Here is a 25,246-nt window from a genome sequence, read left to right on the forward strand (position 1 = left end):
AAGTAACTGTAAGGGCTGTATCTTTCAGAGATGGCTAGCTGAATTTCCAGATAAGGAGATCCAGCTGTACCTGGTGGAAGCTCATGGCCAGCTGGTCATGGAGAATTCTTCTCCAGAGGAGACTGCCCATGTCCAGGCAGAGCTGGATCAGCTGGAGGAGTCGTGGAGATCACTGAAGGAGATGTCAGCTGCGTAAGTGTTTATGTACATCTTCCTCTTGTCCCTTCAAGGAGATGCTCTTTACTGTGGTTTAGACTGACCAGACACACTTAATGCTTTATGCTGTGTGCTGTGGAAGTGGACAGCTAGGTTACAATGCTATGAGCAAGAAGAGATTTTATTAATTGTTTGTAAGCTGGAAATCATTACTTTCAAGAAAACATTTTAGAGAACCTGGAGACCAGAGCAGTCTATGAAGTTTCCTTTACCTCATGCTTGGAGTAGGCAGTGTCTCCGTAGGATCTGGCTCACCCTTGCGCTACCAGTCCATGTCAGAGGAAATAGGACTGAGTGACTTCTGTTCTGCCTCACCTTCCTGTTCTCCTTGCTGTCTGAGCTGGAGATGCCTCCAAGGAGGCTATATCTGCACTGGAGATTTGTGCCTTTTGCAAACTCGCAAGGGTATAAACTGAGCTAAAATCCTCTCTCAGCTGGCAAATGTGGACTTATTTTGCCTTCACTACGCAGTGTCAAACTGCTGCTCGTATTTTCTGGTCTGTATTAAAATTTAATACCGTGCTACATGTGTGAATATATTCATACATAGTGTCACAACAGGCATAAAAATGGAATGACTAAATTGAGGAAGGCTTGATTATACTGCCTGCTGTTACCAGACAGGAAGGTATATTGTCAAGGTAGTGGGTTCTTTAGTCCCTCACTCCCCTGAATAAAGAAAACAAAACACTTGGAAATGTTAGAACTAGAGGACTGGTACTGCTTTGACTTACTTACTTTGTTAAAAAGCTTTTGGAAACAACTTTAATAGTAATAATGCTATTAATAGTAATAATAGTATAGTAATAACAGTGCTGTTTCACCAGAGGTGTCCCCCATAGCCCCACTCAAAATGTGGATGTCTCATCATTAAATGTTTTACTGCACTGATGTCTCTGGTTTTGTGTTTTCAAGTCTTCTTAAAAAGTGGAAGATAAATATACCAGTGGCTGGTAAGAAGAAGAAAATAGCATTTGTGGACAACAGACTGATATCTGGACCTGCCTTCCCTCTTTTAGATGCAGATCCCAACCATAAGCAGGTAAGAGGGAGACTCTATATCTGTCTTCATATCAGCTATACAGGTACAATTTTATTGGCTTCATCTGATACTATAAATTACAAAGTTGGAGGTTAAGATCTTGCAATTAGGACTTGAGAGGAAACATCTGACATAACAGTAAGGGCTTTTGTTCCCATTGTCCTGTAACCTAGGAGAAGACAGGAGAAGGGCAAAATACAAGCAGCAACTTGAAGCTCCTACACGACTTTGAAGAGTGGTTGCAAGGAGAAAACACCAAACTGACCAAAATTCTTGCTGTGACTTCATCTTCTGAAGAGGAAATTAAGGCACGCCAGAGCGAACTGGAGGTTAGTTTTCAGGAGATGAAGGTGGAAAGAAGTTTGCAATAAGTGCAAATTCTTACAGAATTAAAAACCAAAACCAAACCAAAACCAAACAAAACCCAACAACCCACACATCCCCCAACCACCTAACAACCCCTCTCCCCCCTCCCAAAAAAACCAACAAACACAACAATGCCCTTCCTCTCAAAACCCCAGAAAACCCTCCAACGCTACACCATCTGCTTTAGGAGACCCTAGAGTAGATGAAGCTAAGGAATTTAGGACAAGTATTTCACCCCTTCTATAAGAAAGGTCTGCCAGAGCTGGAGTGGTAGAAGGGAAGGGAGCATCCTGGCTGTAGCTGTTGGATTGGCCATTTTCAGTGTAGTATGGTAAAGGTGTTCATGAAAAGAAACTGATTAAAATCAGTGTCTGGTATGTGGCCTCACTCCTTCTGTTGAATATAGCCAGATGCAATGACAACAGATGCTGTAAGAAATTAAACTAACAGAAATATCTGAGGCTACAGGAGTCCTGCAGATGAGTGGACCCTTTTACATCATTTCAGGCCAAAAAAGCAATAACAAAAATAAATGCACTATTTCAGAATACCCAGTAGTTTGATTTAGTGCCACTGTTCTTTCAAATGCTGGATTAAAAAAGTTGGGCTTTCTTGAATTCTGAGTTGCTGCTGATCTTGTCTTTGCCTGCAGGATCTTCAGTCTCATGTGCCTGATGGCCAGCGTCTTTTTGAGGATCTTTTTCATCTTCAACCTGTCATTGGAAATTCTGAAGATTTGGAGGACCTGCATTACCGATGGATGCTCTACAGATCTAAACTGAAAGAGTCCATGAGTTCACCAGTAGGTGACAGCACTCAATTCACAGTTGCAGATTTCTGCCATTGCTCCTTTAGGTTGCTTCACACTGCTAGTCATAATTCAACAGTATATGTGTGGGTGTGTTTGCTTTATTAAAGCCTTCCTTAGTAAATGCCACCAAAGACAGAACAGACATAACCATGTGTTTATAAATATAAGCACAAATATTCTTGTATTAAACTAAGAGTTGTGTGCTATCTTTTTGCCTTTGTAAGCAATGCTCAGGATATTTCTCAAAATAGAAGGTTCAAAACAGGACAACAATTGGCTGTTGTCAAAGATGCATGCAGTCGGGGACTGTGAGATGTTGGGGTATATGACTATTTTGGATATACACCTAGTTCTGGGCACATGGATTTCTAGGTTTTTGCCCTTTTTTCACACCATGTTCTCCACTGAGTTACTTTTTGAACAGTTCCTACAGTTAATAATATATTCATTGTTTGTTATTTGTGTCTCCTGCTGTGAGACAGAGTGATCAGAATAGGAACTGACTGAAAGTAACTGCACAGGAAGACCTAGTCCTTTTGAAAACTGTCTTTACAGGCTAAGGATTTAGAATTAAATAAAGAGGAGGTAACTTAATGAATTAACAAAATGATTAAGTTACTAAGTTGTTATATGCAAGACATGCTAAAGATGGCAGAATTCATCCTTGTATATAAAATACGCCAGGGCATGCTAAAGATATTCCCATGTTATTAACATAAACATACATAATTTTTGATTAATTAGTTTTATAGCTTAAGTACTTACATTATGTGTTCAACTTCAAGATACAATAATAGAGGATTAGACTTTACAAGGGTGCATTTGGCACTTTCTGTATGCAAGTGCTTTGGAAGGTATCTAAACTTGTACACCTAAAATATGCAGCATCTGGAAATTTTCTGCTTTGGGAAACCCTTGTCTTCAAATCCAAAGCTTACTTAGAATACAAATCCTTTAAAGTGCATGGAAGGTAAGTTGACATCTATTAATAAAGAGCATATTTATAAGAATTGTTTGCCGTTGATTGTAATGAGTTATGCTTAGTTGACCAAAAACTTGTGTAAGCATAAATGTAGTCAACAGGTGTCAGTAAAGTCAAAGCTATTGCTGGGAGAACTGCTCATCTGATTCAAACGGTCAAGAACCCGAAGGCATTTCAGCTTTCTGCCTCATGTGTGTTAAAACGCTCATTTAAAAAAATCTCCAGCTGGTTCACTCTATCCAGGTGACCATGAATTTGAGAAAAAGATCCCCTGTGAGGTGAATATTCATTTATAGGCTCCACTGGGATCTTAAGTTCATGCTTGCTTTTTTTTTTTTTTTTTTTTTGCAGAGTCCTGGATATTTGGAAGAACCAGACAGATTCAGAAAGGTATGACATTTTCCTGCAATTAAGGTAAAAATTGTTTGATCAGAAATTTTGTAGACAATTATTTTAATTTAAACTTTTCTAGAGATTCTTGAGATTAATTTATTTATTAAGAGCCTCTCTTAAAGAAGAAGTTTATTTTCTCCAGATTTTAAAAGGAAAAATATTACAGAGTTTTTACTCTTGAGCTATTCTTACTGTATCTCTAGAAGCTAAATATCTATCTCCATTTTTCAAAAGAGACTAAGGAAGAGCCCAAATATCTCTCTAAAGGATTTAGCAGTCATGTGCCTAAAAGAATTTTGAACATGGGACTTCTAATTCTTTAGACATTTCTGAAAAATTGCTTTAGATCATTCAGCCCGCCTGCTTTCTAATGCAGAAAACCAGAGAAAGTCAAGAGATTCATCTAATGTTATTAGACTAAATCCTTGTTCTAAGCAGCAGAATTCCTCCTGTGAAGGATTTTCTTTTGAAAGTGATGACATAAGAAACAGAAGCAGTACAAGAAACGATAAGGAGAAGCTTAAAGAAAACAAAATGCTGCCAGGTTCTTATTAAACCCAAGCAGTATTTCTGATCCCGTTTTCATAAAGGCAGCAAGTTTTTCTGTTGGCCTGAGCCGCGTCGAACCGCATCTTTTCTCTCTGTCACAATTTGCTTTGTTTATAGACGCTGTTAGCTTCTACTTTGTACTGTCATCTTACTTCTGCTTGTTTTCAGAAGGAATAGAATAAGGCTTTATTTGCCCAACACAAAGTAGATTGAAGGAATATCATATTTCAGGAACATAATCACATAATCATCTTAAGCTAAATCAACCTCTTGATTTCTCCTGTTGCAACACCTCTTTAGAAGAGGCCAGTGCAGTACTGCACACTTCTAGTATGGCCAGAAATCAAGACTTTCCTCATTCTGATGAGATATTCCTCTGGTACTTAAATGCAGAGAAGCATCTCCAATATTATTCCCCAGTGAAATACTGACCAGTTTAAGGTAGCTTTCACACATCACCTGAATAGTTTTGGCCACAGTTCAGCCTTCCTGAAAACCCCCGAAGAGTTTCTGTTCTTGCCTGTCTGGCTCAGCATTAATTGTTCAGTACTGCTGGTCATCCAGTAAGGTCACCAGAATTTTTCAGGCTGGAAAACCAATATGACATTTTAACACCTTGTGTAGAGGAAGCCAAATATTTACTGGTGCTGCTTTTCCCTAGAAGAGGCCTAAAGGGATATTCCAGAAGACCAACCAAGGAATTCTCTGCTTTTATATAATTTGATTGGCTCAAGCTTTTTGTAGGGGAAAACAAAACAAAAGCTTTAGGCATAAGCACATCTCCACTGCACATTTAGATAACATTTTTTAATTCATCTGTCCCACCTGCCTCGGGGTGGCTGGTATTTATTCCTCCGTAACTTCTCCAAAGGAGACTAAAGTCTTCAGTTAATTTTCAAGGATACTGGAATACCATAAAGGCACGTAGAAAACGTTTGTCAATTTGGCTTACAGCAAAATTACAAAAAAAGCATTCTGTGAGTTTTTAATAGCTACTGAACACAAACAGAGAAGCAGCCTGGCGTGGTAAGGAAGGAGGAACTGAAATATCTCATAAACATGATGGAAATGGCTCCCATTGAGCCAACAATTGACTTGCAGTTTCCCTTCAGCCAGTACAACGTGTTGCAGTAACTTACACCTTGCACACTTCAGTGTAATTTTTCTGACTTCAGAGCATTCGCTCTGTATTTAAACAGTGTTACTACAATGAGAATCCAAGTGCTGTAAGCAGAGGTGTCTTTTTTTGATTCGGGCTAAGGATTTTAACAGGATGTGAGCCTGTGTTGCCTTAAGATTGTTGCGCATCACTTAAGACAACCAGAAAATAATGTTAATCACTTTTGGGTGTATTGCTGTTTAGGCTGAGAGAAGAGGAAAAGCAAATCAACTGCAGAATTCATGGCTTTGCATTTTATTTTAAATTCAGATTTAACACCTAAATTGTGGCTAGAAATTAAAGAAAGATTAGGCAAAATATTTTTGTATGTTTTGAATATCCTTTCCATGGTGAAGGAAACCAACTACCCTGAGAGAATGGCTGATCTCAGGAGTTCGTATCTGCAGAAAGTACACATGGTTGGAGGCTGCATCACTGTACTTGCAACATCCAGTGAGTGTGCATGAACTGGAATCAGGTTATCACTAATTTTTCAGCTCCCTCATGCTTTTGGGTCACTCAGAATCAGCAGAGGTGGCAGAATTTCAAGCTATTTTTGGACTGATCTCTGCTTTCTACAACAGGAGGTCCCCAGTGACTCTGCATGTCTCTCTTGTTTGAACTTGAGTATTTTGCAGCAGCAGCAGCAGCAGATCAACCTGGAGAATGGGAAGGCCCGGGTGTAGCCAGTCTCATTCCAGTGTCTTCTGGTTTTATTCCATTTATAGCCTGCGTGGCCAAATATTGGGCAGAATAGAGCCTGCTGCATGTATAGTAATATGCTTTTTTTCTGATCATTCATCCTTTGCTGAGGACGTACCCCTAGCCACTGGTGCCCTTAAGAGCAGTACAGGCTGAAGATTGCAATGCGAGTGACTTCTTGTTGACTAACAAAAAACAGTTGCAGGAAATTGCACTGGCTGCAGTGAATTTTTAGCAGGTGCCAGTGACAGGTCAGTGTAGATGGATATTTCTGTAGGGCATCTACCACACCCAAGAATATAATCAAGCAAATACTCAGCAATAACTATGACAAATGTTACTTTCAAAATTTGGCTCCTAGCTACCTGAAAATATTCCATGAACATTCTTAACATAAATAGGAAGTCAAAGGCTCATTATTTACAGGTCTAGGTAGCGCTGTTTATTTTCTCCGGTGCTCAGAGTAATTGTACTTCCTTGCTAAACAAATGATTCTGGCTTCATTGTTTGTACAAACAAAATAATTAGGATTCATTACATCAGTGGTCAGCTAATTGCTTCCTTTGAGATTCTGCTAAGAGTAATCTCCTGTAACACACAGACAGAGGAACGTGTAATTTAATCTTATTTAGAGACACCATTGATCTGGAGTCAATCAAATTAATGCAGTCATTCAAGAAACTGTGTAAAGCAAGAGCTGCCACAGCTTGCCAGAAAGAAAACAGTAATGTACTCTGCTCTGCCCAAATGCAGATGTGACAGGAATTCTTCATGGCAGAAAGTCACGTTACAGAAATGCGCAGCATCATGTGCTCATGCCTGTGTTAGTGGCACCTCTCTACTGAAAGTATGAGGCCCACTTGTTTTCCTGGAGTCTTGCTGGCTGTTAACCACTTGAAATCTTTAGTACAATTACAGTCTTAGTAAAATGGAAAAGACTCATTAAAAGGTATCTTTCCCTCTGTTTTCAATATTTCTTTTATAGATAGGGAGAATATCACTCCATATTTTTTTCATCACTGCCTGTAAGCCTGCACCTATCTGCATTAGGAATTATACTGTGACACAAACACAGGAAGAAGGGCATCTTACCATTAAAAATTAGCAGATAGACTTATTTTCCCTCAGCAGTGATGTTTACTCAGAAAGGAAGCTTAGGCAAAAAAAAAAAAATAGGTGAATAATCCTGACTGCCTTTTCCTAACTGACCCACTTTAAGTATGCTGTGCCAGACAGCATCATCCCCTTCCTTCTCCAGCAGGCCCACCAGCTCCCTTCACATTACTGCACCTGTAACACTGCCTGCCTGGCTGCTCTTATTTCTGTAGGGTTCATGTGGTTTACCAATCTACATTACAGCTTTCCCAAATGCTAGAAAAGAAGGACTCTGTCTTTTATCTGGTTCTGCCACTTCTGTGTTTTGCTGATGCTCTCCCTCTACAGCGGTGCTGGTGCAAGATGGAGAAGACATCTTGCTTCCCACGACACCTGGTTCTTACTTTCTGTTAATGTTAACATGGTATTAGCTAGGTATGTGGTTGGTGGTCCCTGCTTTCTGTGTTGAAAAGATGTGTCCTTTAGTAGCCTACCATCTGAAGTATTTGCATATTTTCACCAAGGAGATACCTTAGAATTATTTTGTCAGCAGATATAATTTTACCTCCGAACTGAAAGGTAACAAGACAGAGATTTGTTGACCAATAGCAGAATGAAACCAATTTCCAGTACGTACTTGAAAAATGTTTGTAACAGTACTGTAAAAAGCACAGTAGGAAAAAATATTGTAACCAATAACTCAAATGGTATATGTATTAGTTTTTTTAAAAGTAAGCCATCACATTTTAAAATTATTTAAATAATGTGGAAATAATGTTCAAATTATGTATGGTGACTACTGAAGTCTAAGAAAAGTTTAATCCCGACTTGAGAGAAATCACTGGTAAAGCAGATAGAAAAATACACTGGTGATGTGATAAACCAGCTTTTCATGTCAGTAGCTTCTTCTACAGGTTCCAGAACATGTCTTTATTTCAGTTTTTATTCTTTCTAAGCCAAATTTAATTAGTTTATTTCAAATTGCAAGGCTGAGTGGAAGTTGGAAATTGGGAGAAGTTGTTTTACTTCTCTGCCTTCCTGAATAAATGTTGAACACTAATGTCTCCTACTAAATTTCAGATACATTGACTGAAATGTTACCCAGCTACTATCTGCTGATAACTCTCCTAAAAATAGCACAGCATTGCTCTTAAGTACAAAATATATTTATTGGGATAAATTGTATTACTTATGAGTGTATTTAAAACTGGTGGAGTATTTCTGCGTTTTCAATTTAATTCAATTAGATTTAATGAGGAGCTCAGCCCCTCACAGCTGCTCACTCACTCCATCTGCCCCTGCAGTGGGATGGGGGAGAATCAGAAAGGTAAAAGTGAGAGAACTCATGTGTTGAGTTAAAGACAGTTTAAGTAAAAAAAGGGAACAAAATAAAACCAAGAAAAACATAGTGATGCAAAAACCCCCAGTGGCTCACCACCAGCAAACCGAGCCCAGCCAGTCCCCGAGCAATGGTAGCTCTGGTAAAACTCCTCCCCAATTTTTATTGCTGAGCACAAGGTCATATGGTCTGGAATATCCCTTTGGTCAGTTGGGGTCAGCTGTCCTGGCTGTGTCCCCTCCCAGCTTTTTGGGCACCTCCAGCCTGCTTGCTGGTGTGAGAAGCAGAAAAGACCTTGACACTGTGTACGCACTGCTCAGCCAGAACTGAAACATCAGGGTGTTATCAACACTGTTGTCATCACAAATCCAAAACGTAGCCCCATACAAGCTACTCTTGAAGAAAGCTAACTCTATCCAGCCAAAACTAGCTCAACTGGTTTGAAAACCTCTTACCCTGTTCTGAGCCTTTTGCAAATACTTCACTTGTGATACTTTAGAAACTAAGTGTAACTCGCAGCCTGCTGTTGGATATGAAAATGTGCTTCAAAATTACCTCACTGGAAGTTTGACCTTCCATAATCTTATAACATGGAACTAAGATAATTTTAGCAACCCATGCCACTTTACTAATCTTCCACAGTGCTTCCTAACTTTTATCACATATCAAACACTTTCCAGACAGAAAGTCGTTTCCACTACTTTATGTGCTGAACATGGGATGAAACCAGGGACTTTCTCTGCTTGCTTAGGCCTGGAGAATTATAGAAATCTGCTACTTTAACAGATCAGGCTGTAGCCCTTGTCCTGTGGCGTGCTTCTCCTGAAAGCATGTCATGTTGTATATGCACACAGAAGCTAACCTTTATAAATCCGTTTGTGTCACAGTAGCATATGGCACAGTACTTAGTTGTAAGTGACTTTGCAGCACAAATTCTGAAATATCTGCCATATGTGACTACTGAAACCTCAGATACAAAGTGTCTTTGCCTTGTTTTCTGTTTCTTTTAAATGAACCCTGCATCAAAGATTCTAGCTTATCATCCAGCTGTGTTGAGGTACTCCGGAATCTCTCCTAAGGGAGAAAACAAAGCCTATAATTTGCCTGTATACTTACTTATTTATGTACATACACTTAGGCTCTTCAGAATTGAAAAGAATGTTAAGGTTGCAGAGTCAAGCAATCTGAAGATAGAAAATGTCAGAGCTAAAATTGCTTGTGTGACCTCAGTTAACCTCCCATTCTGGTAGCTCTTCATGGGATGGAGGATGATAAGCAGAGGGCTCAAAGGGGTTCCAGCCATCCTTACTCATACCTCACCACCGGTTGCCTAGCCTGGGTGGTGTTTGCATTTAGGAAAGTACAGTTCTGAATTCGGTGACTCACTGTCCTTTTGCAGAGGCCACATAAACTCTGATCAACAGTATCCAACTCTTAGTCCCTGCTGTGGTCCTTGGGAATGGAGCCACAGCTTTGCCCAAGAGCATGTTGGACACTCAGTTCTGTGGAGACAGCAGTATCCAACTCCCCCAAATTATTCTCCTCTTGAAAAGACCAGCTGTGATTTGCAATATGTTGCTTATCTTAGAGAGGGATGCTCAGGGCTCTGAGTTGAGAACTGATGAGGAGTCCAGCTCCAAACTCTCACACTCTGCTTTGACTTGAGAGAGCAGCCTGTGCTCCCCCTGGAACTGATCTCTTCTTGTTGGCAATAACCTGCCTCTGTGAGTGGCAACTGAACTAGTACCCAGTGGGATCTCTAGTGACAGAAACCCAAGGCCTCTCAGAGACAAAATATCACTGATAAGGCAACTACTCTATGAAAAAAAGTGAAGGTGCTTGATGATGGCATGCTGCTATTCAGAGTGAAAGGAACATATGGTAAGCTGCTGTTGCAGCCTTCCCGGCAGCTCTGTTTATTCTCAGAGGAATAATGAAGTGGTAAAATTCATACCCGTGGAGGTGACCCTTTCCAAGGCCTATGTTTTCTTCCTATTACAATGTACTTCCTCTGTCCCTATGGTTATAGTTTAAGCTCATTATGTTGTGATTTTCTCACGGTGGAGGCAGGCCTGGATTCATCCTGTCTAAGCATTTAATTCAGGTTTACGAAATCATGCATGGTGCAAAGCATGTAGGTGGGGGCTGACTCTCCATCTCTTCCGCAAGAAAGAACTAGAAGCCAGGTTCAAGGCTAACACAAAGGATTTGTGCTTTATGCCAGTTGGCTAACCTGTGGAACTCCTTGCTAAAGGATATTGAGGTGTTCCTCTATTCTGTACAGGTTCAAGGAGAAACTGGACAAGTATCTGGCAGACAGATTCACTGAGTGTTAACTAGATGGATGAGCTACATCAGGCTCAGGGAACTGCCTGAGCTGAAGGGAGTTGGAAGCTGAGAATGTTAAGGAGAAATTATTTATGCTTGCCTTAGTACTTATGCATCTGTGCTGATTGCTGTAGAATATAGAATACTTGGGCTGGATACAGCACTGACATGAAGTGACACGGCTGTTGGTATATTTGTCTGTATAGTGTCTGTAGGACACTAGGGCATTGATGCCTTTATCCGTGGGGAGAGCAGGAGTTTTCAGGCAGCAGCACACTTCCCAGGATAGTGTCTTGGTGAAATGCTGTAAGAGGAATAAATCCAGACTAAATCTTTTTTCTCTGCTGGGTCACTGATTCTGTGGTGCAGGTATGATTTTTGTCAGGCATGCTGGCGACATACAAGCAGCAGCAAAAACCCATTAATGAGGACAGTGTAAGATACTATATTCCTCTGTTCCCTCAAATAGCTAGATGAACTGTGTGTTTTCATAATGTCCTGGAATGTGGTCAAAAGCAAACCAGGGAGTGCACTGGTTTTTAATAAAACACTTCAGCAACGTACACAGGAATACTATATAGCAAGTTCTAAAGTGCTTTTCTGCTGTTTCCCATCCAAGTGATTTTTCACAGTGCATTTGATAAGGAGTTATTAACTGCAAGCAGGTTTAAGTGCTGAGGACTCCCTAGATCTAAACCGACGCTTGTCATTCAAACGCCCCAACATGAATCAAGTACAAAGGTGAATGTTCACAGCATTTTGTAACAAGCATGCATTTAGCATTACACAAAACACAGCCATCCATCCCTTGACAGACCTTGTTTGTCCTGGTATTTTGAGGAAGAAAGGAGGAGGACATTTATCATTGATGTTGAACTTTAAAAGTATATTTTCTTTTTAAATGTCAAACTATTTCTTTTCCGTGTGTGTTTCAAAAATGTCTCTGACACTTTGGCTCCATACCCAGGTATTCCAGCTGTTATTCTAAGACGGTGGAAATTAAGTTCTGTTCACTTCACTGGAGCTTGGCCAGTTCTCTTCAGAGGAAGATTTGATTTCAGAATGTTTTGTGGAGCCTAGATCAGACACACACACTGCAGGCACTGTGGGTACTGGGTAGTAGCTGTACTGGGGCCAGTAGCTGGCGTGACTGGGGAAGGGGAATTCCACTGCATAGCAAAGGTTGTGGTTCCCACGTTTGATCTCATATGGAAATGAAATGTTCAAACTGTCTTTTGCAAAGATGGAACTGTGTCAGACTGTCCTTTTCTAACCCAGAATGATGTGCTAAAGGGTTGGGAGTGAGGTCCTGACTCCAAGTAGACTCGTATAGCCCTGATCACTCTGAGCCCAGCAGAACAGAGGTTTGAACCTTGGCTTCCTGAATTCCCTGGTGCCATAGTCTCAGGTCAGCACAGCCTGAAAGCATCTCTCTCTCACAGCACAGACCTAAAAACACACCTTGACTTAGTAAAATTGAAGTGCTGCTTTTTTCACACTCGGAGGGGGAATTAGTGCCCAAAACCTTCCCGGCTTTTTCCAACTGTATCATCTCTGGTATTAAAAGTTACAATATCTTCTTCAAAATTTTCTGTCCTTTAACTATAACACCTCTAGTCAGAGGTTATAACACCTCTAACAAAAAAAAAAAATCAAAAATCATATCACCAATTGTTCCAGCAAACACAAAGCAACAGAACTCATGTAGGTTTCATGTGCACAAGAACCTGGGCGTTTAAGTAATGAATCCATTTGTGAGGGTAGCTGCTGAACATCATGAATAAGTAGTTCCCAATCCTGACTTTATTTAGTTGTCTCTGTGCATAATCCTGCCACAGACACTGAAGTTAATGGTAGATCTCCCATGGATTTCAGTGTGTGCAGGTTGGGGTCCTCATATATTAAGGGCTTATCATTGCAAATTTGCTGAAAGCACCAAGCCCTCACAGCTCCTGTGTGCCTCATCTTCAGTCCTGCAGAGACATCTTAATACCATGTTTGTGATAGCAGAGTCATTGCCATGGCAACAAATGGAGTCAGAAATACAAGATTCTGACCTTGCTGTGTGATCAAACAAAACAGAGAAGCTAGGCAGCAAAGGCAAAAGTTCATCAAACACAAATGCCTATAAACCCAGCAAGCACGTGGGAGAGAAGCAGCAGATAAAGACGAAATATTTCTCCTTTTCTGAAGTTCTTCCCCCAAGCAAAGGTCCATCCACAGATTTTTCTAATGCTAGGATCTGCTGTGGTTAGCCTGAGTATCTTAACTCTGCAGAAGGCTCCAATGAGAGCAAATGACAGCTTGTTAATAAAGCCATTTTGCATTATTTTGTTCTGGTGGATGAGCTTTGAAAAGCAATAGTATTTTATAGCTCCTTCCAGTAGTCCTAAACCCAAGGCACTTAATAAATAACATTTCAATCTCATCCCATTTCTTAAAGTTGCATTAATAGTCTTTGCTTTAGAGATCAGGGCAGAGTCAGTGACCTTCTCTGAATCAAATGCTGAATCGGTAGAAGAATTGGGGTAGGAACAACATGAGCGGCTGGCAGTGTCGTCATCATAGGAAGCCAATGGCAAACCTGAACGACCATAAGACACCTGCTGCCTGGGCTATGGCAGGAACAGAGATGAGGCACAACTGGAAAAGCTCACTATTTCCCACCAGTTCGTAGGCAGAAGGAGATAACTGGGAAGACAAGTGTTGCAGCAGGTCTGGCAATGGAAGAATAGTTTCAGACTGAAGTAGCTTTCAAAACGAGTGCTAAAGAATTGGCAGCTTTAAAGCAAGAGTGGTAGGTGCTGCTAGGAAGGCTGGCAGTCATTCTCACAACTGTGTGAGTGAGAATGCTAGAAAGTCAGCAATGTTTTCCTTCTAGAAGACAACAGTTTCAGCAACGAGTTATTGAAGAGAGTGAAATATTCTCCTAGAAGACGTTGATAAGGCACCAGTTTCAGTCAGCTGCAGTGTGCCAAGCACCCAGGCTGGATCCTAGGGCAAGGGCAACATGTGTTGCTCTGCCCCTCTGCCTGGCAGTTCAATGTATTTGAGATGCACCTCCAAGGTCTTTATTTTTCTGAGTTGCCCTTCGGTTTGTGTCTTTCAGAAGCGCTCTGGAGGTGTATGCTCATTCCTGCGTCGAGTGTGCTGGGCAGCACTACCACTGCAACTACTCCTCTTGCTCCTCCTGCTCCTGGCCTTCCTCCTACCCCCAGCAGAGGACACCCACAGCTGCACACGGGCCAACAATTTTGCTTGGTCCTTCAACCTAATGCTGAGTCACAAGGGCCCCCCTCCAACCTAAATTCTTGGTGTGACACAAGGTTGCATTCAGAAGTACAGATTCTTTGACTTTAACAATTGCAAGGTGTGTTGATTTTAGGTGTCTAACAAGGCCGTCGTATCAACTGGATATGTCACATAAATGCAACATAAGATTAATCCACTTTAATCAGGTATTTAGGCAAAATTAATATTTTTTACAATATTTTATTACTATATTTATAATGTGTATATAGAGATTATGTATGTATGTACATATATATATATATAGATATAATATGCATATCTGTGGTCAAACTAACATCCACCATCCACTCATCCACTGTTCAAGGATAATCCTTCAATGTTTCTGTTTCTGCCATCTTTCAGCAAGGAATACTGAATGGTGGTTTTGTTATGGGTTTTTTTTGGGGTGATTTTTAACATCAGATTCTTGTTTACAACTAAAGTCAGAGCAAGTATGAGAAGATGTAAGCATGCACCAGAGTGCCAACTGGAGAGCAGGCAGAGTAGAATCACGTTTGAATACATGGTTGACATTCAGCCCAAGGAAAATTGCAACTGTTCAATTTGAAATCTTGGTCTGGTTTTTCAGTGTCTGGATGCAGGTATTGCAGAAGGTGATGGAAATGTTTCTACTGACTTCAGTAGGAGTGGGGTGGGCTTTCTCATTGCTTACCAGATTTCTTTTCCAATTACTCTGTTCTCCAGCCCACCTGAAACAGGAGAGGTAGAATACAGTAGGAAGAAAGCTGGGAAAATAATAATAATATTTTAGCATCTCTATAGCAGGAGAACGGGTCATAAATTTCTGAACAGATTTGTGAACACTGAACAAAACCTTGTATCAGTGATCTTGTCTATAAAAAGCAGTCGGGTGGTTTTTGTTTGTGGGGTTTTGTGGTTTGGTTTGTTGGGTTTTTTTACTTTATAGAGAGGCATTTGGTAACGGATCATAAAGCCTGAACAGTGGGATGCAGCCTGGCTCAGTGTCAGCAAAGCAAAAACTAGAAGTACTTTAATAATTCTACCTGGGAAAAAGATTCCTTCCTAGGATGTTTTTATATTAATGGTTTGTTAAACTGATGGTATCAAAGTCAGTCAAACATAGATTCCTGTGTAGTCTGAACTCAAGTTGATGACAACTTGCCATTTATTTACCTAACCTTATGCCTGATTTATCAAATTTTTGAATGTAAATTTTAACATTACCATTTAATGCAAAAGCAATTCTCACTTTAATGTGATGAAACCATTCTTAGTAGTTATTTACCTAATTTACTTCTGAGAGAAAAGCTAAGTTCTAAAATTTTGTGCTGTTTCTGAGAGCTATCCCTTACTGTCTCATGTTTTCAGACACAGTAGTAATCATGAAAAAAGAAGAAACAGTTACTTTGCCCATCCTGGCTGTAGTGCAGGAGGAACTTGTCATCTTGGTATCAGTATGGTGTATTCAGTGGTGTTTTCCAATTAAGTTCCAAAATAATATTAAATCTGTTGTGCAGGCAAATCTCAGTAGTAGCTGAGAGACTGAAGGAGGAAGTCATTCTTCTTTAACAAAAGCATGGAAGTTGTGCTAAAGCAGCAAACTTGGGTAGAATAGGAAGGCATATCAGCAAGGAGCTCGTTATAGGCACAGAATAGGGGAGAACAGGCAGATCTGAGAGAGGACTAGCTAAAGATACAGAAGAGAGGTGTCCAACCATTTATAAAGCCTAAGCAAAAGAGTAACGATGAACAGAGTCTTGATGAACACAGAGGACAAGAATTTAGGTTCTATGGAGGACAAATCTCTGAATCTTTTTGGTTCCCTCTCCCTGCTACAGTGTGGGTACTGTTGCATATTAAACAGCTTTTCTTCAGTGAAGTTTAAAGTGGGGCAAATAACAGGGACTCTACCGGCGTTCTGAGGAGACTGTTCCACTGCCAGGACTCTGTCACTGTGTTCCTAAAAATGCTTCCGACTACACTGGGTTTGCTAGAGCTGGATAAAAATGCCAAAACGCTACTAAAAGTGAGTAGGAGAGTGGAAATGAGAGGAGAGGGAGCAGGGACGATGAAGGTATTCAGGCATAGTGCCAGGGGAGCTTGATGAGGAGCTGAAGTGATGCAGATTAAAACCTGACTGTCAGGAGGTAGTAGAAGAGCTCTAGAGAGCAGGCAGAGGTGGGCTGAAAGCAGAAAGGTGAGGAGAGAGAATGTATGCTGAGCGATAAGACATCTAAATGGGAAGCCAGAGAAGGCCTATGATTTCTTTTATGAAGGAGCCAGATAGAGAGGAGTTACAATTCCTCAGCGAATGAGGCAAATTAATTCCTTCTTTGCAACGGTTCTTTCTGGCAGCAGAGAACATACCTCCTTCTCTCCTCTGGTTAGCTGTGCAACAGCCATGCGTGTTCCCACAATGTTCTTCTAAAAATGCTGCCAGCCCTGAGGGAAGAAACTGAGGGAAGAAACCCCTGTGGCTGCACAGCAAGGAGCTAATCATCACACACATCTCCATTTCAAATTAAATGCTCCGGCAGAAAAGAAGTGTGGGGGAAGAGGGGCAATAACACAACCTGCTGTATGTGATTGTGGGTATGTGTACTTGTGCACATACTTTTCTGTGACATAGCTATGTTGCACTTCTCTAGGTTTTGTTGAGCTGTTCCAGGTAATGAAAGTAAAATGCCAGTGAGAAAGTAAAAATAATGAGGAATAATATAAGTGCAAGTGAAAATCAGTAGGAAGATAGACAAGTATTTTCTATGAAAGCACAAAATCTCACGACAGGTTTCTTTCTACCCAACCTTTCTAATCTGGATGATTTTTATGGGTTCACAAATGCATTTGACCCTACAGGAGTATGCAACTGGGGGAAAAAAATTTCTACACAGAGGACCATAACAGAGCAAATGCATCGTCACCTTGATGTTTCAGTGTTGTGCCAGGTATTAAAAAAAAACAAAAGAAACTAAATTAGAAACACACTTTTGCTGCTGGGTTTGCAATCATTTTATTCTGTAAATCTCCTATCTTTAATCTTGGACTTTCTGGCTTTAAATCTCAGCAAATCCATTCTCATTACCTTCAGTAATCTAAATATCTCACATAAGTGATGAATCTCTACTTCTTTGCAGTGGAAACTGTCCAAAGCACAGGACTTGGGTGTTTGTCTCACTTAAAACAATTGTCTCACCTGTCCAATACAGATGTGAGATTTTTCTAAGAAAGAACGAACTAAAAAAAAACAATACTTCAACCAAAAATAAGCTTGAAAAGTAAATCCATAATTTACTTTCTTTTTAATTTTCTTAGTTTTTTTCTGAAAAGTTTGTAATACTGAATCCTGGAAGTGTGTGTAAATATTAGTAATCAAGCCAGTAATTGGAATAATGAAAACAAACTGCCCAGTTCAACTTCCAGGAAACTGAACAAAACTCAGATTCCTCAAAACACAAACTAAATCATACAGTTTCCAAATCAGTCCTTAAAATTTTGAGCATTGTTCTTCATGCCTGAATCTTTGCTCACATATGATTTGGGGGTTACACCCTCACTTTTATGCCTATAAAATCCCCAGCTCATAATCTCTGACACCCAAGTATAACTGAGATGTGCTATAGCTCAGCTTCAAACTGGGGCCACTGCCTTAAGACATCCCTTGACAAACACCTAGGATGCACAAAACAGGTAAGCATCCACAACTGAGGGCTTGCAGTACTTCAGTCCAGACCTAACCACCATCAAAGGGTGCTAAAACCCTCTAAAATCGATTGAATGTGTTTGAACTTGTAAATTGTTTGTGCATTTGGCTCAGGCCCTGTGCCTATATTGCATGCAGATACCCAGCCTGTTCACAGAGCAGAGCTCTTGCACATCTCTCTAAGCACTTTTGCCTGCACTGTTGGACCCAGTTTGATGACCACATTAATGACCCTTCAGCATTGAAGGTAAAATCCTGCGCTCCAGTGCCCATGCATTAAAGTAAGAATTCTTCACAGCCCCAAAGGCATGCTTCAAACCCAGCCTTTGGAGTGAAAACAAGCCTAATTTATAAATTTCAATTGATTTTGTAGCCAGATGATTTCAACAGAATTTTCCATGACTGCAATACAGCAAGGTAGCAAATTGCCATTGTGCCACATGTCTATTAATAGTCCTTTCTCTGATTCCAGCTAGCACTTTAGACTGTATTAAATATTATTGATATAGGCCCTCTCCAGAAATCTCTGTATGAAAAACATGTTCAGTTCTGTGCACACACATGAAAAATGTTGTATTCCCGTTAGCATAGAATCTCCAGAGCAACCATGATTTCTACCAAGTACTAGCTTATTTGCCCTGACTGAGATACTTAGTAAACTCAAACATTTGGGACCAAAAAGAAAGCTACTAGCCTAACTAACTTATGATTTTGAGAGCTTATAAAATGGCTTTGCACTTCTTAATCTTTTTTGTTGGGATGGTTGAAGACCTCAGAGAGAAGAAATGTCTCCCGAAATGGCCATCACTAGATACGCAGATCATAATGTCTGCACGAGAGAAAAAAAAAATCAGTGTTCTCTTTAGTTGCTCTAGGACCTCAGGAGTTTTCTCCATCTGATGTCCCCTTCAGTATTAAATAGGAAATGTTTTACTTTGTTGTGTGTGCATGCACATCTCCTTAGCACTGAGATTTGGAGAACGAGTTCATATACAGGGATTCTTTTAGCTTGTGTGGATAAGAACATTGTCTTCTTTTCTCCAGAAAAGCTAAAACCACTGTGTGGCAGAGATTCCCAGAGCAAACAAACCCTTTTGGAATAACTGAAGATTACAGACTGAAATAAACTGGAGCACTAGTTTTGCCTTTCAAGAAGTGCTGGTATCAATACCCCAATAAACATGTCATTGCCAGGCATCATAGGTGTCTTTCAGATCATGTCCACAGGTTATGTGCCCAGCTGGGTACGTGAGGACTGCTTTCAGAGACTTCACTATCTGCTGGACAATGTCAGTTACTAGTCTGCAGCTGAAAACACGTTTGTCCAGTGAACTATATCAGCTTTTTCCAGCATCGGTGGGGGCTGTCGAGGATATTATTAGTAGTTCTCAGATCACTGACCTGCTCTGAGCCATTACAATTTTATTGCATTAATCTGTTTGTCAGCCATTGGCAGGTCTCAGAAACCACTTTACTAAAATACCAAAGATGATATTGTTGGTACAGACATCATGATTCATTCACAAACCAATCTTATTATTTTTGCCATATTTAAACATAATTATCTATTGATTATACTGTATTATAGATGTATTAGTCATAGGTGTTGGGTGACTGCATCGCATGTTTTAGTCACAAGGCTTTTTGACTTGCGCAGGTATGTTTAAGAATTGTGGCTTCATTTCGCGCTTGTTCAATGGTAAAACAAAGCAAACCAAAGATTCTTGAATGTAGCATTTTAAAAAAAAAAAAAAAAAAGCAGGATGGAATAATCTGTCATATAGTTGATATAAAATACGTGTGTGTGTACCAGAGAGTTACCAGTAGATCTGGAAAGAAAAAGAATATATGTTAGGAATATACCAATTCAAGCAGTAGTCTAAATGGCACCTCTGCTACCTAAACTACTCCAGCAATTGCCTGATTTTAGCTCATTGTACGTGTGAGCTAACCACCCTCCTCCTAATAAAGTGTGGCTGACATCAAACTGAACAGGTTAAGGTACAACATCCCAGTGGAAGCAGCAGAAGACGTTAGGTCTTCAAAAGGCAGCCTAATATCTCAGTGCAAGAGATGAACATGTAGGTTTGGCATGAGAGCAACCCAGGACTAATGACACAGCAGCAAGGGTTTGTTGTCCTGCTCTGCCAGGCAAAATTTTGACAGTGGCTGTCAGCACTGTCCATTTTCACATCCCTGACTATGAAAGGAGGCTCCCCTCAGGGTGATTCACTCTAGCTGAGATCTGAGCCTTGGGAGTGTTTTTTTCTTGTCGTTGAATACAGAAGAAACTGCTAAATCAAACCTCTTCAGTGACAGATCAGTGGTAGGTGGTAGGCGCTGATGCTGCAGGAAAAGGTGCAGGTAATGCTATTGTAGATAGAAAGATAGTCATGAAGGTCTCTGTTCAGTCCTTAGGAATTCGATTCATTCTAGAACTGAAGTAGGAGGGTTTTCTGTTCCTTTGCAAGTAAATGCCAGATGTTGCCTTTGGTCTTCTGGATTTTGGGGGCAAGCCTGTTCAGTGCCTTACTGAATGCTCGTAGTGGCTTTCAGGCTTCAGAACTGTTAATGGCAGTGAGTTCTACAGCCTTCCTATGAGTTGTGTGAAAAAGGTATTCCCCTAAATTGGTTTTGAATCAGAAGCCTTTTATTTGAGGGGTGGGGGTTGCTTGGTTTTCCTTCTTTTTCACCTCTGTGTTGGATCCAAGGAAGCAGAAAGACCAAAATTACCCTCTACAGATCATGCTTTGTCTTTCCTTCCTTTACCAGAGCAGAGGACATTTGGCTTTGTCTCTTTCCTAAAGTAAATGATCCCAGTCTTTTCTCCTTCTTTTCATGTTACAGTTCTTCCACACCCTTGATCATTCCTGTCACCTTTCTCTTACCTGTTTCCAGTGCCAGGTCTTCCTCCATACATAGAGCAAAAACTCTGGTCCTGTTTCAATAAATTGAAATTCAAGATTTTTTTCCCCCATTGCAGTGCCTCCTGCAGATGCCCTGCCTCTTTCTGCTGCCCCTTGTGTCAAAACAGCCTTCGTCACTATCTGAGGAGGCATTGGTCCTTGCCAGCCATCTCTTCCAAGTCTCCTAGCCATGTCCTGCCCTCATCTGCCTTCTGTGTTGGTTATTCACATCTGCAGATGGGAGTGCGAGGGTGTCATTAAACAAACAATTATTAATAATGAAAGCTTTGCCATTAGCGTTGTTCATAGCCTGCCCAGACCTTTTTCTCTTCTTCTCTCTAAGCAGGTTTTGATGTATAATCCAATTACTGCACGCAGAAAATTGCCCCTTAATCAGCAAAGAGGACTGGTGTTTCAGTTTCAGCTCTTACTACCCTCATGTTGTCACTGCCTGTATAAGCAATCCCACGTGCTGCTGGGCACAGGGCTGGACACTCCAGGGTGTGTGTGCTTAAGCTGCCACCAGTGTTTGAATGTCACTGTTATACACCCTAATAAGCCAGGGCCTTTTTTTTTTTTTTTTTTTTTTTTTGAGCTTGGAAAAAAAAACCAACCAAAATGGTTGCTTTTAACCAACTGATTTCACAACTCATTTATCAAGCCCTATAGCAAACCATTTATTTTAGCTCCTTTTTGCTCCATCAAAAGCTGTGTGTTAAAAGGGAGAGTACATTTCAAGAGGCTGGGAGCTGAAGGCAGGCTGCAGTGCCACCTGCCCTCGCTAGCTCTTGGCCAGGAGGCCGCCGGCTAGAATTCAGGGGTAGGAGCTGTTCTTTTTCCTGAAGTGACTCCTGGCTTCAAAATCAAATTATTTCTTTTGTCAAGTCCAATAAGCACTGAACACCACAGACTTTGTTTCACTACAGATATGAATGAATGCCTCTGTACAGTACTTTCCATTGCCGTGAAATATATATATATGTATATGTCTGTGTATATATATATATATATGTATGTAATGGGGAGTGTAATTATTGTTCTACTTAAAGCAAGGTGACATTCCACTTCAATGTAACTTTCAAGCGCAGCTCTTAAGATAAATTGTGTCTTAAAGGAAAGCTGGAAGGGTATAGAGGTATGTGTTTTAATGAGCTTTAGTAAGCTTTGAGTTAAGGCTTCAGTCTTTAAGGCAAAAAGCACCCAAGATGATTTTCCCATCACCTTCCCAGATCAGACCCTGCAAGAGTTTAACCTGGGAGTCACTGCTTGAGCACTGGCTATTCCTGAAGGTATTTGAATGCTGCATGTACAAACTGTGTCCTCAACTGTCCTCAAACGCCAACCTCCATTTTGTACATGTACTTGTCTGGAAGGCGAAAGACACAGCTATGTCGTGCTCCAAGACCCTGATGGTCATTTTTGGCTCAAGAGATGTATTCCTTTTGATCAGTGTCACTCTTTCCATTATATTTTTTTGTCTTTTAATTTGTGCTAATGGAGTTTATCAGGTGATTCCTGGAGGGCACACTCCACTTGCCCAGCCTCAGAGCTTCCCTTCCAGCAACATACCTTCTTCTCATTTGTTTACTTGGGTGTACTGGACCACTGTGAAGCAATTGCACAAGCAATAACGGGCGCGTTGCACTTTTCTGTCATTGCCTTTTGTAAGACATAACACTCCACTGACATTGAAAAGTGGTAGGAGACCCAGAAGCTGCGTTGTTGCTTACTGGCAATAGAACTGCTGTACAGTTCTTCTGCAGGGGACCTGTCCTCACTCCTCGAAGCAGCTGGCTGTCTCAGGCCCAATTTAATTCACAAGGCTGGATTGTAAACAATCTTGGATCCCTTCAGCAACACTTCATCAGTCTTGCTTCCATCCGTTTTTGTGTTTTTGTTTAGTTTCAAGCTAGAAGCAAGTTTAAAGAAATGTGCTAAGAGCATAGAGGGTGAGTAAATATCCCATATATTTCACAAAAATTACAACAAAATCAAGGGATTTACTCTCACATTGAACAGAACTAATAAGAAGTTCTAACCGATGTCTTAAAAAATTACTAAGAACAGCGTGAAGTGAAGTTTCTGCAATCAAACCATTCTCTGCTTTTATTATAAAAATCAGCAATGTTGAGGTGTATTTTGCCACCCTCTTTTAGAAGTGACCTGGAACTAAAATATGAATCCTCCCAAATGGGAGGTTTGCTGGTACAGATCTAAATTTCACCAGTATGTCCCATGTTAGATCACCCACCTCTGGGCAGAGGAAACCTAAGGCTGTTCACAAGAGAAACTCACGTTGTGAATGGTTTTAAAATTTTTAGAGCTCTTGCCCACTTCCAAATGTCAGTAATGGAGGGGATCAGAAACCTTCACGTGAACCCTGTGCATTGTGCATGTTGAAATCCTGGCTTAAATTCAGGTCTCCACATCAGCTTCTTGTGAATGTTAATATTCGAGTAGAACAAAAAAGTTAGAGGCAATTACAGCATGAACATCTCTTCTTGTTTATGTATAGTAGCTGATAGCAGAGTCTGTAATAATAATCTGTGTTTATACATGTGCTGTTCAATGTAACAGTTGGGTACAAAATACCTTTTAACTGTCACAGGAAAATAACTGGATTGATGTCACTTTTTGTTTGTATGAATATAATTATTTGCCTTGCAGGGACCAGTTCCATTTTTGTCATGTTATTTCTGATTTTTATATACATTTGTGATAAATTAGGCTCGTTTCTAAGGTAAACACAACTGCAGCCAAGCAGCTGTCTTTGTACATTTGCGTGTTATCACAGCTGATATCAAGTCTAAGTCAGACTCCTTGTCTTGCTTGGAACTTTCTTTAACCTTTCTGGCTTATTCAGGTAAATGCGGACCAGTCTATTTTCTTATTAAAGATACGGCTTTTTGAAAAGCTGAACTTATTTTTTAAATCCTTTCTTTTTACAATTATTGATTCAGAAAGACTGTAGCAATCATATTTTTCTAAACTGCCAATTGCTTTTGTTGGGAAATGATATATAGATACGTATTTTATTCTACAGATTTCCATGTAGTTTTGAAACTCTTTGTTTTCATATATATCCTGTTTGTTAGAATTATCTCAGAAAGCTGTAAGCTTCTGCATACTGACTATGAAATTGTACAAAATGCAGCTGCATACAGAGACTGACTTTATTTTTTATTTAAATTGTTAGAGCTAAGTCATCTTTAGTGTTTTGCCATGCAAGACATACGGAAAGAAATCAGGTCATTGTTTCGAAGGGCTGGAAAGTGTTATGTGACACTTCCTAAAAAGTCTCAACTGAAAGTCAGGAGAATTTACTCTAGAAATGGTGCCATTTGGGGCCTGATTCCAGAGTTTATTCACACTGTTTAGGACCTCATTTCACAAGCACTCCCATGCATTTCACAGGAAATACTAAAAATAAGAGCCTATGATTTGTGAATAGCAGTGATAGAATAAGACCCTTTCTGATGAAGAACGGGGACTTTTCACTAGTGAAGAGGCTATATTTTGACTATTTCAGAGCAACTTTTCATGTTCTTTCGGTGCTGTGGACTCCTGTGTATTCCAGATTTATTCCATAGCTGAAGTGCCAGATTAAATCAATTGAAGCCCTGAGCGCAGATAAACATAATTAAAAGCTGCAGTGAAATATTGCCTGAAATGGCCTGATTTCATTCTCGAGGACAATAGTTAAAGGAACACAGCCTTGGCTTCTGTGCACCTGTGCAGCAGAGGCCCTTGCTTTGTGCCTTGGCTGTGGTGTAACATGGAAGGATTTCTGCTTTCTGCCTGGAAAATGCTGTCTTTTCCTCAGTCTTGTCAGAGGTGTAATACTTTCACGAGTAAAAAAAAAATCTGCAAGACTCATCAGGAATTTAAGGGTCAGCTGGCACCTTCTGCCGTCAGGTAACATTATTCCCAAAGTTTATCCCTTGATGACAAATAAAATAGGACGTGCTGTTTGCAGGTAGGATAAAGAGACTGGAGATTCATCACGTCAAGCCCTAGCCTTGTGACTGTTCTGTGATGCTCCACTGTTACCAATGAACTATGTTAAATTGGATTATAATATCAACAGTATTTTATTGCATGTGTCATTTTTTATAATGAAAACATAGTTGCATTTGATGTTGCAGTTATAATACAGTAAATAAACACATATATTTCTTTTTAAGGAATTTTAAATTATTCTGGGGAGTGGTTTCACATTTTTGCTGTGCTTATTGCTTACCATCAGAGTATTTGGGCTGACATAGAAACACCCAGAAGAAGTGAAGCAATGATAAAATTTGACCTGCCTCTGTGCTTATTTACCACTGGAAGAAGGTTGTGCTGAAGTACCTACTTCACTCTAGCCCTGTAAGATTTGATAGAAA

At 40.3% G+C, this 25,246-nt stretch overlaps 1 protein-coding gene across 8 annotated transcripts in view; it reads left to right on the plus strand.

The window, feature by feature from the left end:
• SYNE3 (spectrin repeat containing nuclear envelope family member 3) overlaps positions 1 to 25,044 on the plus strand; it is an 82,749-nt gene extending 57,705 nt beyond the window's left edge. For 7 of the 8 annotated variants that reach the window (XM_037394778.1, XM_037394777.1, XM_037394781.1 and 4 more), the window contains 6 exons: positions 29 to 192; positions 1,132 to 1,258; positions 1,432 to 1,587; positions 2,277 to 2,426; positions 3,769 to 3,807; positions 14,092 to 25,044. In XM_037394778.1, the coding sequence (XP_037250675.1) occupies positions 29 to 192; positions 1,132 to 1,258; positions 1,432 to 1,587; positions 2,277 to 2,426; positions 3,769 to 3,807; positions 14,092 to 14,289 (834 nt within the window). In that variant the 3' untranslated portion in view covers positions 14,290 to 25,044. Of the gene's footprint in view, positions 1 to 28; positions 193 to 1,131; positions 1,259 to 1,431; positions 1,588 to 2,276; positions 2,427 to 3,768; positions 3,832 to 14,091 lie in introns of all 8 variants that reach the window. The other variant, XM_037394775.1, reaches the window with a different exon arrangement.
• Positions 25,045 to 25,246: the final 202 nt, after the last annotated feature.

The sequence above is a fragment of the Falco rusticolus genome, chromosome 7, assembly GCF_015220075.1.
Source record: "Falco rusticolus isolate bFalRus1 chromosome 7, bFalRus1.pri, whole genome shotgun sequence".
NCBI lineage: Eukaryota > Metazoa > Chordata > Aves > Falconiformes > Falconidae > Falco > Falco rusticolus.